The 15,800-nt window shown below is 41.4% G+C and overlaps 1 protein-coding gene across 14 annotated transcripts in view; it reads right to left on the reverse strand.

The window, feature by feature from the left end:
- LOC122539483 (probable E3 ubiquitin-protein ligase HERC3) overlaps positions 1-15,800 on the reverse strand; it is a 47,269-nt gene that overhangs the window by 22,461 nt on the left and 9,008 nt on the right. For all 14 annotated transcript variants that reach the window (XM_043674368.1, XM_043674364.1, XM_043674365.1 and 11 more), the window contains exons 5-11: positions 12,850-12,941; positions 10,913-11,043; positions 9,620-9,774; positions 8,254-8,330; positions 7,234-7,331; positions 5,360-5,419; positions 1,312-1,417 (exon numbers count right to left, since the gene is read on the reverse strand). In XM_043674368.1, coding sequence (XP_043530303.1) covers positions 1,312-1,417; positions 5,360-5,419; positions 7,234-7,331; positions 8,254-8,330; positions 9,620-9,774; positions 10,913-11,043; positions 12,850-12,941 — 719 coding nt within the window. The remainder of the gene's footprint in view (positions 1-1,311; positions 1,418-5,359; positions 5,420-7,233; positions 7,332-8,253; positions 8,331-9,619; positions 9,775-10,912; positions 11,044-12,849; positions 12,942-15,800) is intronic.

Consider the following 15,800-nt stretch of genomic DNA (forward strand, 5'->3'; position numbering starts at 1 on the left):
GGAATGAGGAAAGTGTGCCCAGCAGGCTAAGATAAAAGTTAGGGAGGAGGGACTTAGGGGAGGGGCATCGGAAATGCGATTGGTGGAAAGAGGTCAAGGTGAGGGTGATAGGTCAGACTGGGGTGGGGGCGGAGAGGTCGGGAAGAAGATTCGATGGATTTGACTGAGACAGGGTGGGGGGAGGGGAAATGAGGAAACTGGTGAAATCCGAGTTCATCCCTTGTGGTTGGAGGGTTCCTAGGCGGCCCTATTGAGGGGCCCTATTCTCTCCCTAGTTACCCTTTTGTCCTTAATGTATTTGTAAAAACTCTTTGAATTCTCCTTAATTCTATTTGGTGGGCGGCACAGTGGCACAGTAGTTAGCACTGCTGCCTCACAGCGCCAGAGACCCGGGTTCAATTCCCGCCTCAGGCAACTGTCTATGTGGAGTTTGCGCATTATCCCAGTGTCTGCATGGGTTTCCTCCAGGTGCTCTGGTTTCCTCCCACGGTCCAAAAATGTGCAGGTTAGGTGAATTGGCCATTCTAAATTGCCCATAGTGTTAGGTGAAGGAATAAATATAGGCGAATGGGTCTGGGTGGGTTGCTCTTCGAAGGGTCGGTGTGGACTTGTTGGGCCGAAGGGCCTGTTTCCACACTGTAATTAATCTATTTGCCAAACTACTAAAGACCGTTTTCACCTTCTGTCTGTTTGTTATGATCCTTGCTGCTAGTATTACTGGACAAGTCAGATCCCAGAATCAAACCCCACTTGATCAATTGTATGCTTAATTCTAATTTTTAGATATTTAACATGGCAGTGAGTCACTAAAACACATTCACATGATGCTACAAGATGACCTTTAACAGTAGAATGTGAGTTTATTGCACAAGAGAGAAAAAGGTGGATGGGCATGAAACATCAAATAGTGAAAATGACCAGTGAATGAGTGTAAACAACACAGAATCACATAAATAGCCATGAATGTGAAAAGATTTATAAAAGGACACTCTAGTATTTCACAATGTGTGAAACTAAACACTATCAGGGTGAATTTGTTTTGAGACATATCAGGGAGTGCCACAGTTTTGTAGAGGAATCTTTTCGACATTTGAACCTGTAATTTGCAATTTAAGATGCTTTCACTGTCAAGTTGTAGCTGACGTGGAATGCATTTTGTAAATATTAAGACAATTATAGTCCTATTGAGTGGAACATGCTGTTGAGAAGGTGAAAATCTTTACAAATTCTGTAAGATTCAAGCTGAAATACTTTTTAAACAAAAAAAAAATTAAAATCGATTATACATTTTGGAAAAAACAAAAACATTACCTGCTGCAAAACTGAGGAGTTTTTTGCTAACATCACAAAGCCCAGATATACTGCAGACAGATTCAGACCAGATGTTTCCCCATTTGTTTTGAAATGGCCATCTTTGCTGATTTGAAAGATATAAAGAATGTTTCCATGATACGTCAGTAATCAATCTAATATTGAATTAGTTTCTTCAAATTTACTGCAGTTTGATTTGAAGTACAATTTCTTGAGTTAACACAATGTTTACAGTCAACCAAAACAGCGGGTGGCACCATGTGCTGGAGCTCAAACAGTCTCAGCTGGCTGAACTGTCACCTTCACCACATGTGCAATGATCCAATAAAGAGATAGGTAAAATTCTTACAGCCCTCCCACCCAACATCCCATGAATTCCATGGAATGGTGGTGTGTTTTGGATCTAAACCCCATCATCATTTACCCTCATTCATCCTTGTACTCATCTTCAATCAGTGAAATTGACTTTGTGTAGCCAGTGCCAGCTCAACAACATTTATATAGCATCTATAATGCAACAAAACGTTCCAAGCAGCTTCAGATGTGCATCATTAGACATACATTTCACACCAAGTTAGAGAAGACAACATTATTGTTGATCAAAAACTTGATCAAACAGGTTGGTTTAAGGAATGATTTAATAGAGGAAAGATAAAGAGACTGAGGAGATTCAGGAGTGAACCAAGGGCCTGAATGGCTGAAAACCTGGCAATCAATATTATGGGAAAAGGAGGTCACAGATATACAAGAGGCAGCACTGGAGGAATGCAGAGTTCTCGAGTTTAAGGGTGTTTGCTGGTTATGGACCAGAGCCAGTGTCGGCCAGTGATTAGAGTATAGTCTCAAATCTCAGCTATGTCACTGTAGGACAGTGTAAGGAAACAATCTATTCCTCGAAACATCTTTTAATATTTCCAGATCAAATAGCACAGTTGATGTTCCTTCAGGCACAGTTGATGTTTGTCTCAGTGTGGATCTCTGGGAATAGCCTTCAGAGCAAAAATAAAGTCCTGCATCACAGAGCTGCTGAGGTGAAGCTTGACAAAAAGCACAAAAATCTCTCTTCTGACCATCTTCACAAAGGACAACAGCGTCTTCCCCTTGAGAGCAATGTGTTGAAGAGCAAGACTCCTGACATGTAGGAAGGATCTGAAGATGAGGGCTTTTCTTACCAACATTCCCTTTGAGTTTTTTTTTGTGATCATTTAGAGAAGACAGTAGGAACATAGGAACATGAGTAGGCCATTCAGCCCCTCAAGACTGTTCCAGCATTCAATGAGATCATGGCTGATCTGTGGCCTGCTCCATTCAGGCCTTTGTCCCATATCCCTTAATATCTTTGCTTAACAAACATTTATCCGTCTCATATTTTAAAACTAATGACTGTCATTTGTGGAAGAGTTCCAAATATCTACCACCCTTTGTGTATAGAAATGCTTTCTATCATCTCTCCTGAACAGTCTGACCCTCATCCTCAGATTATGCCCCCTAGTTCTAGAATCCCCAACCAGTGGAAATAGTTTCTTTCTATCTACCCTGTCTTTTCCCATTAATATCTTGAACATATTGATCAGATTGCCCTTAACCTTCCAAATTCTAGAGAAAACAGGTCTAACTTGTGTAATCACTCCTCATAACTTAACCCCTGATGTCCAGATATCATTTTTATAAATGGCTGTACTCCTTCCAAGGCTAATATATCCTTCCTAACATGTGATACTCTGATCTGCTCACTGTACTCCAAGGGTGGTCCTAACTAGAATTTTGTTTTATTGCAGCATAACTTCTGCATCCTTGTACTCCAGCCTTCTAGATATAAATGCCAGCATTCTATTAGCTTTTGATTATGTTGTGCCCCTGTGAAGTGAAGACTCTTTGTCTTATAATAGTGTTTTGGCCCATGGAACAAGCTAATAAAGAAAAAAGTGGATCTTGAGACACCTTTGGAATGATACAACTGGAACCGATCAGTTTGTAAAGCAATAAAATGAAAAACAGCAATAAGAAAAAAATAGAAGAAATGTTTTATATCTTTCATCCTACAGTCATGGAAACTTGTTGAGAAATCCAGATCTAATATAATGGGAATAAAACTATCAGTTCCAATGGAGGGTCGGACATGTACACTTGAAGGGGGAGAAAGTGAGGACTGCAGATACTGGAGATCAGAGTTGAGAGTGTGGTGCTGGAAAGGTACAGCAGGTCAGGCGGCATCCGAGGAGCAGGAGAAATCGATGTTTCGGGCAAGAGCACTTTGTCAGGAATGATTCAAAAATTGCCCAAAACTTTGATTCTCCTCCTCCTGACTGACTGCTTTTCCAGCACCACACTCCCAATGTACACTTGAAACTTTCTTTGTCTTTTGATGGCCTGCTGTGTGATTCATGCATCTTCTGTTTTCTAATTCAGCTGACAACAGTGTTACCTAGCAGAATATGTGTTCATTGTAGGACTGCAGGAAAGCAACTGGCAGAAGCAAATGGTTCATACCGAATATTGAAATTAGTGAATTGAAGTAGATCCAATTATGTTGACCCCTTTCTTCTGTCAGTCCAAAAGTGTATTTGAAATAGGGGTGGGTATACAATACACTCCAAATGGTCAAAAAAAAAGTTATGATACCATGCAAATGGGGGAAACACATCACAACTTGCATGTTATTTGCATGCTAGCATTGCAGTGGGGATAATATCAGTGCATTAAAACTATTAATTGACTGGTTGCTGTATGGCAATTGATCACAGTGGGTCCAAATCCCATTTCAAGATCGAGTGCTTAATCTGGGCTGACATCACTATACTGTCAGAGATGTTTCCTTGCAGATGAGACATTAAACTGTTTCCCTTCTAAACCAGCTATGAAAAGATTCAAGGAACCTTTCCAAAATGGAGCAGGAAGGATCAGTATTTATCCGTCAACAACATCTAAAGTATCAGATGACTTGATTGTTATCTCTCTGCCATTTGTGGAATCCCACTGTGCACAAACTGACTGCTGCACGTTCGACATTACAACAACAGTGAGAACAATTTAGCAGTGTTTTATAGACTCTGACGCCTTTCAGGATGTTCTGAAGCAAGGGAAACTATACAATTGCAAATCGTTTCCTTTCATTCAAAGTATAGCAGCAATATGATTCTCAAAAATTCTGAAGTCACACATCTAATGAAAGTGCATTATAGCAAAACAGCAGAGCAATGATCCCCTTTGAACTGGTGTCTGTGTCCAATGCATTGCAGATAATTTTGATTTTTTTTTTGATTACATTACAGTGTGGAAACAGGCCCTTCGGCCCAACAAGTCCACACTGACCCGCCGAAGCGAAACTCACCCATACCCCTACATTTACCCCTTACCTAAGACTACGGGCAATTTAGTATGGCCAATTCACCTGACCCTGCACATCTTTGGACTGTGGGAGGAAACCAGAGCACCCGGAGGAAACCCACGCAGACACGGGGAGAACGTGCAAACTCCACACAGTCAGTCGCCTGAGGCGGGAATTGAACCCGGGTCTCTGGCGCTGTGAGGCAGCAGTGCTAACCACTGTGCCGCCGTGCTGCCCTTATGCTGCACCACCTGAAATATTGAAACAATGCTTATCCAGATTTTTACTGGAAGAACAACTGAAAGTGTGGCAGTGTTTCAATACAGGAAATCGGTGGCCATGAATTCCCAAACTCAAATTGTTTGTGGAGTTAAGACAAGGTTCAGAGTAGGCAGATGAGGTAGATTCAGGCTCATGACTGATCAAAGCTTGAACATACTACATAATACAGAAAAGGATGGTTTCAAGAGAGAGGTGGTCCTGCAAATCATCAAGCGATATTTTCGCAAAACTCTTTCCTTTCTCTAACTTGTTTAGTTGTATGCATTTCCTTGGAGTAAATTAGGTAAAATAAACACCAGAAAATAAGCATGTGATCCAAGTTAAAAATTTGTTATTCCCTAGGCTTGTAGAACAAGATGACAAACTCAGATAAGATGTGCAGCAAGTCTAACTGTGATATTTTGATGTTAATTGTTCAGCAATCAAACATTTGCTTACTTGACATCAAGGAAACTTCCACACAGAGTTTGAGATGAAGAAAATGCCCGAACAATTCCCCTGTAAATGAAATTCAGACAAATTTAACCCATGCCATTTTTGTAAATGTTAGCTGCTTCTACTAACGTATAGTTAATTCAAATTCTCAGTAACTGTGTAGCTGAATCCTGTGAACAACAGGTTTTGCTTGACCCCCATTACTAGAGGAGACAGAAATACCCAAGTTGAATTCTATACTATCAATCATATTATAGGCATTTTCAAACTAAATTATATTTAGAAGATGCATTCAAATGTGTCACGTCTTGCAAATAGTTCACTAAAATATGCATCCAATTGGTAAAATATTATCTCAGACTTTTTTTTAAAATTCATTCATGGGATGTGAGCATCACTGGCCCTGTCCATCCCTGAACTACCTAGAGGGCAATTAAGAGAAAATGAGGGCTGCAGATGCTGGAGATCAGAGCTGAAAAATGTGTTGCTGGAAAAGCGCAGCAGGTCAGGCAGCATCCAAGGAGCAGGAGAATCAACATTTCGGGCATAATAAACCCTTCTTCAGCAACACATTTTTCAGCAGAGGGCAATTAAGGTCAACCACTGTGGGTCTGGAGTCACATGTAGACCAGACTGGGTAAGGATAGCTGTTTTCCTTCCCTAAAAGGCTTTGGCAAACCAGATTGTTTCTCACAACAATTGACAGTAGTTACATGCTCACCACTGGTCGAGGTTTCTGTTCCACTCTAGATGGTTATGAATGTTCAGGTCATTGAGTACACTCAAGGCTGAGATCAATAGAATCTTGCAATATAAGAACATTTAATAAGAAGGGCATCAGGCAGATAAGCAGAGCTGAGGTTCAGGACCAGTCACAATGTTAGAGTGATGAAGCTGACTTGAAAAATCATATGGTCTATGACCTGCTACTGTTTTTGTTCTGAATGTACACGTGTCACCAGTGATTGGAACTTATTTTCTCAAGTTGTTTTAAATTAACTGTAAGCCATTTAAAATGTGCTATTAAGTCTGACATAAACAATCTGGTAAAATTTAGACTTGTTCTACTGTATAAGAAAGTTACAAGGGAAGGTTAACCAGATAAACTCTGCCTTCTTCAGGAATGCCCGAAACGTCGATTCTCCTGTTCCCTGAATGCTGCCTGACCTGCTGCGCTGTTCCAGCAACACATTTTCAGCTCTGATCTCCAGCATCTGCAGACCTCACTTTCTCCTCAATAAACCTACACTGTTCATCAAGACTAAACCTGTCTTTTGCCAAAGAATAGAGGTTTATAAAATCATGAGGGGCATGGAGAGGATAAATAGACAAGGTATTTTCACTGGGGTGGGGTGTCCAGAATTAGAGGGCATAGGTTTAGGGTGAGAGGGCAAGGATATAAAAGGGACCAAGGGGCAACTTTTTCACGCAGAGGGTGGTACGTGTATGGAATGAGCTGCCAGAGGAAGTGGTAGAGGCTAATACAATTACAGCATTTAAGAGGCATCTGGATGGGTATACGAATAGGAAGGGTTTGGAGGGATATGGGCCGGGTGCTGGCAGGTGGGACTAGATTAGGTTGGGATATCTTGTTGGCATGGATGAGTTGGACCGAAGGGTCTGTTTCCGTGCTGTACATCTCTATGACTCTAATTTGTGTCGGTATCCTTCCTCACTTGATGTCAATAACTTAGACAAATACTAACATGAAGGATTGCTGGCAGTGAATCTGCCCAAAGCATTTCAGCTGATAAATTGGACAGTAACTGCAACATCCAACAGTGTGTCTTCAGGTGCTTGCACAAAAGAGATTAAAATAAAAGGGAGTTATATCGAAATAAATGATGATTAGCTGGATTTTGCACTAAGACACTTACTTTCTTGTGTTTTTGTCCAATTCTTGCTCCAGTAAATGGTCTACTGTCACGGTTCTCCTCAAAATATTGAAAGATTGATTGACACAGGGCAACAAATCCTGGAGAGAAAAACAAAACCCAAGAGGGCTGCATGTTCATCTGAACGCAAGGAACATGGACTGGAAACATCAATTCTCTCCAGTAGCAACCATTTTACAGGGTAGCATTGCCCTTGCCCCATAGCTGAACAAAACTGGGGCAATGAGGGGGGTCACTGTCACCAGATCGCCATTACCATCTGCACTTCACTGGGAGTGGTGGCCACTGCTGGTACTGCACTTGGATGAGGAGTTGAGCTTCACTGAATCGTGACCTTATATTTTGGGATCTCACTGGGTGCAAGCTGGCTGGCTCTGTTAGAAGCAGTGAGGGGTGAGGTTGGAGTGTGTGAGGAAGGAAGGGTAAACTGTCAGGGGGGATAACACTTTTTGAAGGGATAAGTGGCTTTCCTTTAAGGAGGGTCCCCACCTGCCTTCCACAAGCCCATGTAAAGAAACCTGCCACACCGGGCACTTGGTGTGGGCCTCCCCCACTGCCAGTTGAGTCCCAGTGCTGACTGGATTAGGGCCTTATTCATTGATTCACTAGCAGGCAGAGCTAGCAAAACTGTACGAGGATCTTGTTGGATTATTAAGGGGGCTGGATGGATTTTACATACCCTCCCACCAAACACCACAAATCCAGTGAGGACAGTGTACAAACTAATCCAATGTCCCTTCTCCAGAGCCAGGTAATTTTCTTCCCTTCACACCTAGATTCCACCTACTTTCAATGATACCCATTAGGTTAATTAAGTCATTAGCTAATTAATTAATAGAATTAAAAGAGAAAAGCTCATTTTTTCTGTGTTACCCAATGATTATCTGAAATGTTTCTGAGCCCAATCAAATGCCCATTCCCAAATCTGTGGTCTTGCACCACCAGTATCTCCTTATTGCAACCAACACCATCAAGCGACTTCAAGTACATTTATCTCCTTACCATTTCATCACAGCACTCTGCAAAGCTTTGGTGGCCTCCTGCAAAAATTCTTTTCACAGCTAGTTTTGCTCCGTGTCCTGTCAAATTATACAATTACAGATTGAGTGGGCCGCTGTATTACTCAAAAAACATATTGACCTGTTCTTCCTTCTGTACTAAGTTCATCGTTTACATCCATGAGCCTTTCATGTCCTATCTTTCCATTCCAAACTCAGTTGCCCAGATTTGTAATGGAAAGTGCCTGAAAATGCTTTACTGGCTGAAAAGTCATGAATGGTGCCTAACCATCAGTGATCATTTCCACTCTTCATCTAATGTTGGAGGAGTGGCTGTTCATGAAGTAGCTGAAGTTGGGGGTTGGGCCTAGAACACTACACTGAGGAACTAAGCAATGTTGTGGTAGTGCCCCTACCTCTGAGTCATTAGGCCCAGGTTCATGTCTCACTTGCTCCAGAGGCACATAACATCTCTGAACAGGTTTGGGTAGAGAAAACTCCCCCAGATGAACTGAAGGGCGTAGTGGTAATGTTTCTACCTCGGAGCCATGATGCATGGGTTCAAATGTTACCTGTTCCACCTCCTCTTAACATTGATCTTTTAAAAAAAACTACCCCAGGGAACTCCTTCAGAGATGCTCAAGATTAAGGGTCTCCCACAGGCATCACTATTTTCCTTTGTTGTAGGTATGATTTAAACCTGTGGAGAGTTTGCGCCAGATTTCCATTGACTCCAGATTTTAACAGAGCGCCTTAATGCCAGACTCAGTCAAATGCAGACTTGATGCCAAGGGCAAATCACTCTCACCTCTTCAGTCCATGTTTGAATCAAGGCTATATGGAGGCCACGACTGAATGGCTCTGATAGAACCCAAACTGAATACAAGTGACCAGACTTGAGGAAAGTTGGATGGTCTGGGCTTGTAGGGATTTTCTAATCAACCTGTTCAGAGATGTTGTTACATACCTCTGGAGCAGGTGGGACTTGAACCCAGGCCTCCTTGCTCAGAGGTAGAGATACTATCACTGCACCACAAGAGTCCCACCAGACTGGGCTTGTATCCATTGGAGTTTTGAAGCGTGAAGGACATCTTGATTGAGATACACCTGTATTAGCTCCTCAGTGGTCTTAATGACAGAGCAAGCTGGAGGGACCAAATGGCCTCCAGCTATTCCTAATTCATATGTCCCACCACTTTGCTGATAATGAATAATAGACTAATGGGATAGTAATCGGTGGGATTGGCTTTTTCCGTTTTTTGGGCACAGCCGTATATACCAGTTTTCTACATAGATGCCAGTATTGCAGCTGCATTGGCATAGCCTGACTATGGGAGCAAGTTATAGGTATATCATTTTACATTGCTTACCATCTTCATATCCATTATAGGCAAATATGTCCGTTATGTTAATGGAAAGAGGCACCAACTGATCTCTGGTCTCTTTGTTTCCCAATTGCCCTTCCTCTCCACGACCAAAAGAGTAGATTTTGCCACACGATGGAACAAAAACAAGTGTGTGATAACTGTGTAAACATACATACTTCTGTTAACTCACACTGAAAGGACTTTGCCTCGAACAATTTTGGTGTTGAACTTTGAATTAGGATTTGGGACAGAAAGCAAAAGGAAATTCTCTTCTTGCTGATTGTTGGGGAAGGTACACTTCTATGTGGAGCCATTCCATTTTCTACTAGGATTGTGCTGATTCCTATTGGCTCAGGAGAAGAGAGTATTTGGACTTTCTTCAGACCTTGGCAGACGTTTTAATAATAAATGAGGCTTGGGGTTCCATCATGGATCAAGCCCGGGACTCCACCCAGCATTCTAAGCCATAAGTCGCTAGTGCCATCACACTCTCAAAGCCCACAGTTAGCTTGCTCTCAGAAGCCATTTCTTTGAGCTAGCTGAAAGTCCCCTCATCACTGTCAGTTCTCACGTTTATACCATGCACTCAGCTATTATTGCTCCTCTTGGTTAGGTGTAGGGGTGTGGCCTTTCTCCCAAACCTCTTGGCTGGTGAGGTAGTAGTTGCAGCTGACTCAGTGGCTTCTCCTCCCCTGCCCCATTTTCGGGGTGGCAGCTGGAGCTGCTGGGCTTTTATTTGGGCTAGGGCTTGCAGAGTGATGGCAGCATTGGTCCAATGGAATTCAGCAGCTCTCCTCTTCTGCTATTGTGGTCCACTGGGTGAGGTGTCTTTGCTACCTTGCTCCAGGGTATGGAGGTGGGGCAGTATAGGAGGATGCTGCATTTGGTCATGACTAGCATCCTGCAGGCTATGTAGGGCAACTTTGTCCAAATAGATCCTGGAGCTGGTGGAGGTCTTGGTGGGGTTGGGAAGGATGCTGTTGGGCTGTAGTTGAGCAATGGGATAGACTGAATGGCCATTCTGGAGTATGGTGGGTGTGGATCTTGGGCAAAGTGCAGTATGGGCAGCAGCCTCAAGTCTGAGAGAGGGAGAGCTTGGTCCAAAATGATGCCAACTAGGCTCACTAGACTACACCTTACTACAACAAACAAAGTCAATATGACCATCATGATACTTCACAAGATTTCCGGCCCCGGTAATTTAATGATATTAAAGACAAACAGTGCTGAACAGGGAAACATTAAAGTGGAGTACCTTTATCTGCATTTCAATGTATTGGTGCTTTACAAACTCACCTTCCACATGCTATCTGAGATACTTTACTTCCAAACAGGTAACCAATCAGATGAGGTTTAATCTCATCCTTTGTGGAGTTGTGTCCAAGTTGTCCATAACTCCCAGCTCCAAAGGTGTAAACAAGTCCAACCTAGAGAAGGCACAGATGAATGACTATTTGTAAAATAAGGACACAAAAAAAAAAGAACCTGGAGCACATACTGAATTGTTCATTGAGCCTGTTCCATGATTCAGTACAATCATGACTGATCCAACTCCCCTTTCCTGCCTCTTCCTCATATCCACTGACTCCCTGCAAGACAAAAGACTCAATTCTATTTCAGTCTCAATTCTATTTGAATGAATGAATGATGGAGCATCAAAATGCTCTGGGATTGTGAAGTCCAGAGATTCACAACCTTTTGAGAAACAATTTCTCTTCATCTCAGTCCTAAATGAGCAACCCTTATCATGACAATCCCTTGAGGACTGCAAATGATTTCTCGGCATCTAGCTTATCAAACTGCTTCAGAATCTGAAATCAATTCAGAAAGTGCTGGAGAAACTCAGCAGTATCTGTGGAGACACAAACAGAGTTGAGAATGTGGTGACTCTTCTTCAGAACTTCGGAATCTTGTATGTTAATGAGATTGTCCCTCATTCATCAACACTCATGCAAATATAGGCCAAATTCACTCAGCCTCTCATCAGACCACCCCTTCAGCCCAGAGACTTAGTCAACTTTTGCTGTAATGTTCCCAATGCAGCTACATTTTCCCTTAAATATGGAGATCCAAACTGCACATAGCATTTCAGATCTGAACTCACCAATGCCCCGTACAACTTCTCTATTTCTTTTCTCCAATAGTCTCGTGATAAAGACCAACTTGCTATTTTCCCTCCTAATCGCTTGCTTTACCTGTATGCTAAATGTTTTGTGTTTTTTTCACTATTGCATCCAAGTCTTATTGAAACATCAACATTTAAGAATTTCACACCTTTCAAAAACTGTTGCACATTTCCATTTCTGCAACTTGTTGTCCATCTACTTAAACTGTTCTGCTTACCTTTCCACCAAGCTTTGAGTTATCAGCAAACTTAGATACATTACCATCCGCCCCTTCAGAAACGTCACCACAAAAGTATTGAAGAGTCAGTAGTTTATGTTGTATATGGTCTTGAAACGGTCAATACTTAGTTGAGTGCAGTAAGAACCATCCATTGACGATGCCATGGGGACTTGGTCAGAGCAAAAAAGGAGTTTGTGGGAGACAGATCCGTGGATAGTATGCTTCTAACAGTGTCTGTGGTAATGTAGGGCATAGTCATGCAGCCTGCAAATAGTTGTCATCGCATAATAAACTTTATCATTTACTCAACAAGATTCTTCTTGACAGATCGGAAAGGTGGATTTCCTAATCCACACAGGACAATGTGTTCTTCAGGGAATTTATACACCCAACAGTCCAGTGCCCTTTTAGTTTCATTAACTCTGATGCTTTATCAGTTATCACACATCATGGTGGTATCTAGTAATATAAACTTGTAACTTTAACTGATTCTATTTTGCATAAACAGATTCTCTGCAAATAGTCAACATGTTACTTCTACAATAGGAAAACTGTGCAGTCAGAAAACACATCTTAATTGTCTATACTCATAAATGAATAATTTGTATTTATTCAACCTGAGACAGCAGGTTGAAGTTCTGTCACTTTTGCTAACAACTAAAAGGCTACACTGTCTATTGTGCTCTTTCCCAGAGCAGGGTTTAACGCATGCTGCATACATTTGAATCTTGAAAGAGTAGCAGCTCTGCCACTTTCCAATTTCCATCATTAGCTCTTTTGTCATTGGTCTGTTTCTTCAAAGTGAGGCTTCATTAAAGATGAAAGAACTTCCAATATCACTCAGAAGCACCATGAAGATTTTAATTTCAGTTTCTTCCTTAACAAACCTTTGTCAGGACAGCAGTGTGTTCTTCTCCACAGGCGATATAGATGGTCCTCTTACCCTTCAACAGCGTCACATGGTTGGGTTCAAGTCTGTCTACGAGAAGGGGCGAAACAGCAATTAGCTCACTTTCTTACTCCAGTAGCAAAGTAACAACAAATGCCCAAGCTATTTTGAAGAGAAGGTGTTGGAATGGATTAACTGTGTAGGTTAAAAAAAGAATTATTAAATGAGTCACAATAAAATAATTCTTACTGTGCTATTGCACAAACTGTACACGTTAACATTGTTCCAAACTTCTGTTCTAAAATCCTGTGAACCCTCAGGCAGTCTGCTTGTGTTTAAGAATGATACAAAGAAATTACTCATTCTATTGTAAAATTTGGTATTTGGTAACTTCCCTGTGATATTTGGTAACTTCAGTCAGCAATTTAAAAATGGAATCACAGGGAAGACAAACAGATGGTTTGCATGTAACTTTAAAACTAAGAAAATGGATCAACAGGAAAGGGTAAGACAATTGGTGAGCTAGCTGATTTCAGATTTCTGTAGTGAACTGACAGAACAAAAGGCTCAGGAAAACTCAGCAGGAAAATGGAAGTTTGAAATTTGTGTTGGATTTCCTTGACTGGAATGTAAGGTGTCTGAGATGAGCAGTGTGACAGTATCAGAGCAATTAAAAAGGACCACTCCTACAGAGTTCAGGATCATATATGCAGATGTAATAGATCAATCAACCAGTCAACATTCTCCAAGAAAAGTTTAAAAGACTGAAGAATCTCTTTAACAAAACCAGCTGCATAACTAGATTAGATGCTTCTACAGAGAACTCTAGATTGAAGTTTGAACACTTCTCACATTACATCTGGGTTGGTACTTGCACTCTGCATTTAAAGAAGATTAAGCCTGTCTTTTGGTGCAAACCCCATTCTTAGCCCAAGATATAACCTTGAACCTTATGCTGGGGAGTGATATTTCAGCACATTGAATCTATACATCGCCTCTTGACGTTCAATGGCATTTGCATTGCAGAATCCAAACATATGAATTAGCCACAGAATTAGATAATTCAGCCCTTCAAACCTGTTCCACCATTCAATCAGATCATGGCCGATCTATTGTATTCTTAACTCCACAGTACCATCTATCCCAATAACCTGCATGATATCATCCCCAGTTATCAACATCCTGGAGGTTACTACTGACTAGAAACTGCCCAGGACCAGGCATATACTTTGGCTACAAGAGCAAGTCAGAGGCGAAATCCTGAGGCAAGTAACTCACACCTTTGACTCCTCAAAGCCTGTCCACCATATGATAGGAACAAATCAGGAGTTGGATGGAATCCACTCCATGTGCCTATTAATGTGTGGTTGGACTCTAGCTACCTTTAGTATCACAACGGAATGCTATCCAAGTCCATGGAACTTTCTTCAAGAGCTCTTATTTTACAACTTGACCCGTAAACACATTAGCTTCATGCAGGGTTGCAGCTTTTATTCTTTTCCAGTTCTCAATATTAACCACATGACTTTGACACCTTTACTACATGGTCACCGTCATCTATTATTAATCCTATTACTCTACATCTCCCCCGTCCTTATCCCCATTACATTCTAAACATTTTCCTGCAAAGCCTCAGACTTCAGAGCATCAGTATATTTGGTGCTTTAACTAATCTCCTTTATTGGATCTCAATCAGAGATTGATAATGTTTTGCATCTCTCAGTTGGAGTGTCCCACTCCTGGTTGGTTATTCAGCTTTCTTATAAGCAAGAAGTCCAGGGTTCTATTGGTTTCTTGTTAAATGATATCAATAAATTACAATTTCACCTTATAATCCCAAGATTTATTTCAACCATATATTATCTCAGTTGTGCTACGATCATTCCCTCTTTATGTTGGTTCTATATCTGGTGGATTGTAGCTGTTTAAGAGGATAGCTCATCACCTCCTTCTCAAGGGTATTTACAGATAGGCAATACACGTCAGCCTAGCCAGTGACATTCACATCTCGTGAATAAGTAAAAATAAATTAGACGTTGTCTTTCACTTCTCAAACTCTTTGCACCGCCATTAGAATCTTTGAGAATATTATAACTTGTTGAATGAAGCTTAAATGTATTTTTAGCAAGCCAGAATTACTTATCAGCCATGATTGAATGGTGCAGCAGTCTCAATGGGCCGAATGACCTAATTCTGCTCCCATGGAGAAAGTGAGGACTGCTGATGCTGGAGATTAGAGTCAAAGAGTGTGGTGCTGGAAAAGGCATTACATTCCTGATGATGAGCTTATGCTCAAAATGTCGACTCACCTTCTCCTCAGATGCTGCCTGACCGGCTATGCTTTTCTAGCACCACACGTTTTGACTAATTTTGCTCCTATATCTTATGGTCTTATGTACAAACTGACTGGTCGTGAAAAACTAATTATATTTGGGGAATGCCACATTTCTCAGTTTTACACCAAACTTAATGACTAGCATTTCAAAATACTATTTTAAATTTGCTTATCTTCTAGTATAAATCAATACTTTACCATTTTTACAATTATAAAAATTGAACAAGAAAACCGGTCACTACTTCCTGCATTGATGTCTGTGAGAATTCTTCAATGTGATTGGCTACTTAAGTTGATCCCATTGTTACCAGCCACCAGAGATCTCTTTTTGCTGGCACCAGAATAAAGCTAAGGTTAGGAAAGGGGAAGACCCTGCAACGAGATCTCTAGATCATTATACATAATATAAAAGCAAAGTACTATGGATATAAAAACAGGGTGACATGGTGGTTCAGTGCTTAGCACTGCTGCCTCACAGTACCAGAGATGTGGGTTCAATTCCAGCTTCGGGTGACTGTCTGTGTGGAGTTTGCACATTCTCCCCATGTCTGCGTGGGTTTCCTCCAGGTGCACGGTTTCTTCCCATAATCCAAAGATGTGCCGTTTAGGTGAAT

Source organism: Chiloscyllium plagiosum, chromosome 32, assembly GCF_004010195.1.
Source record: "Chiloscyllium plagiosum isolate BGI_BamShark_2017 chromosome 32, ASM401019v2, whole genome shotgun sequence".
Lineage (NCBI taxonomy): Eukaryota > Metazoa > Chordata > Chondrichthyes > Orectolobiformes > Hemiscylliidae > Chiloscyllium > Chiloscyllium plagiosum.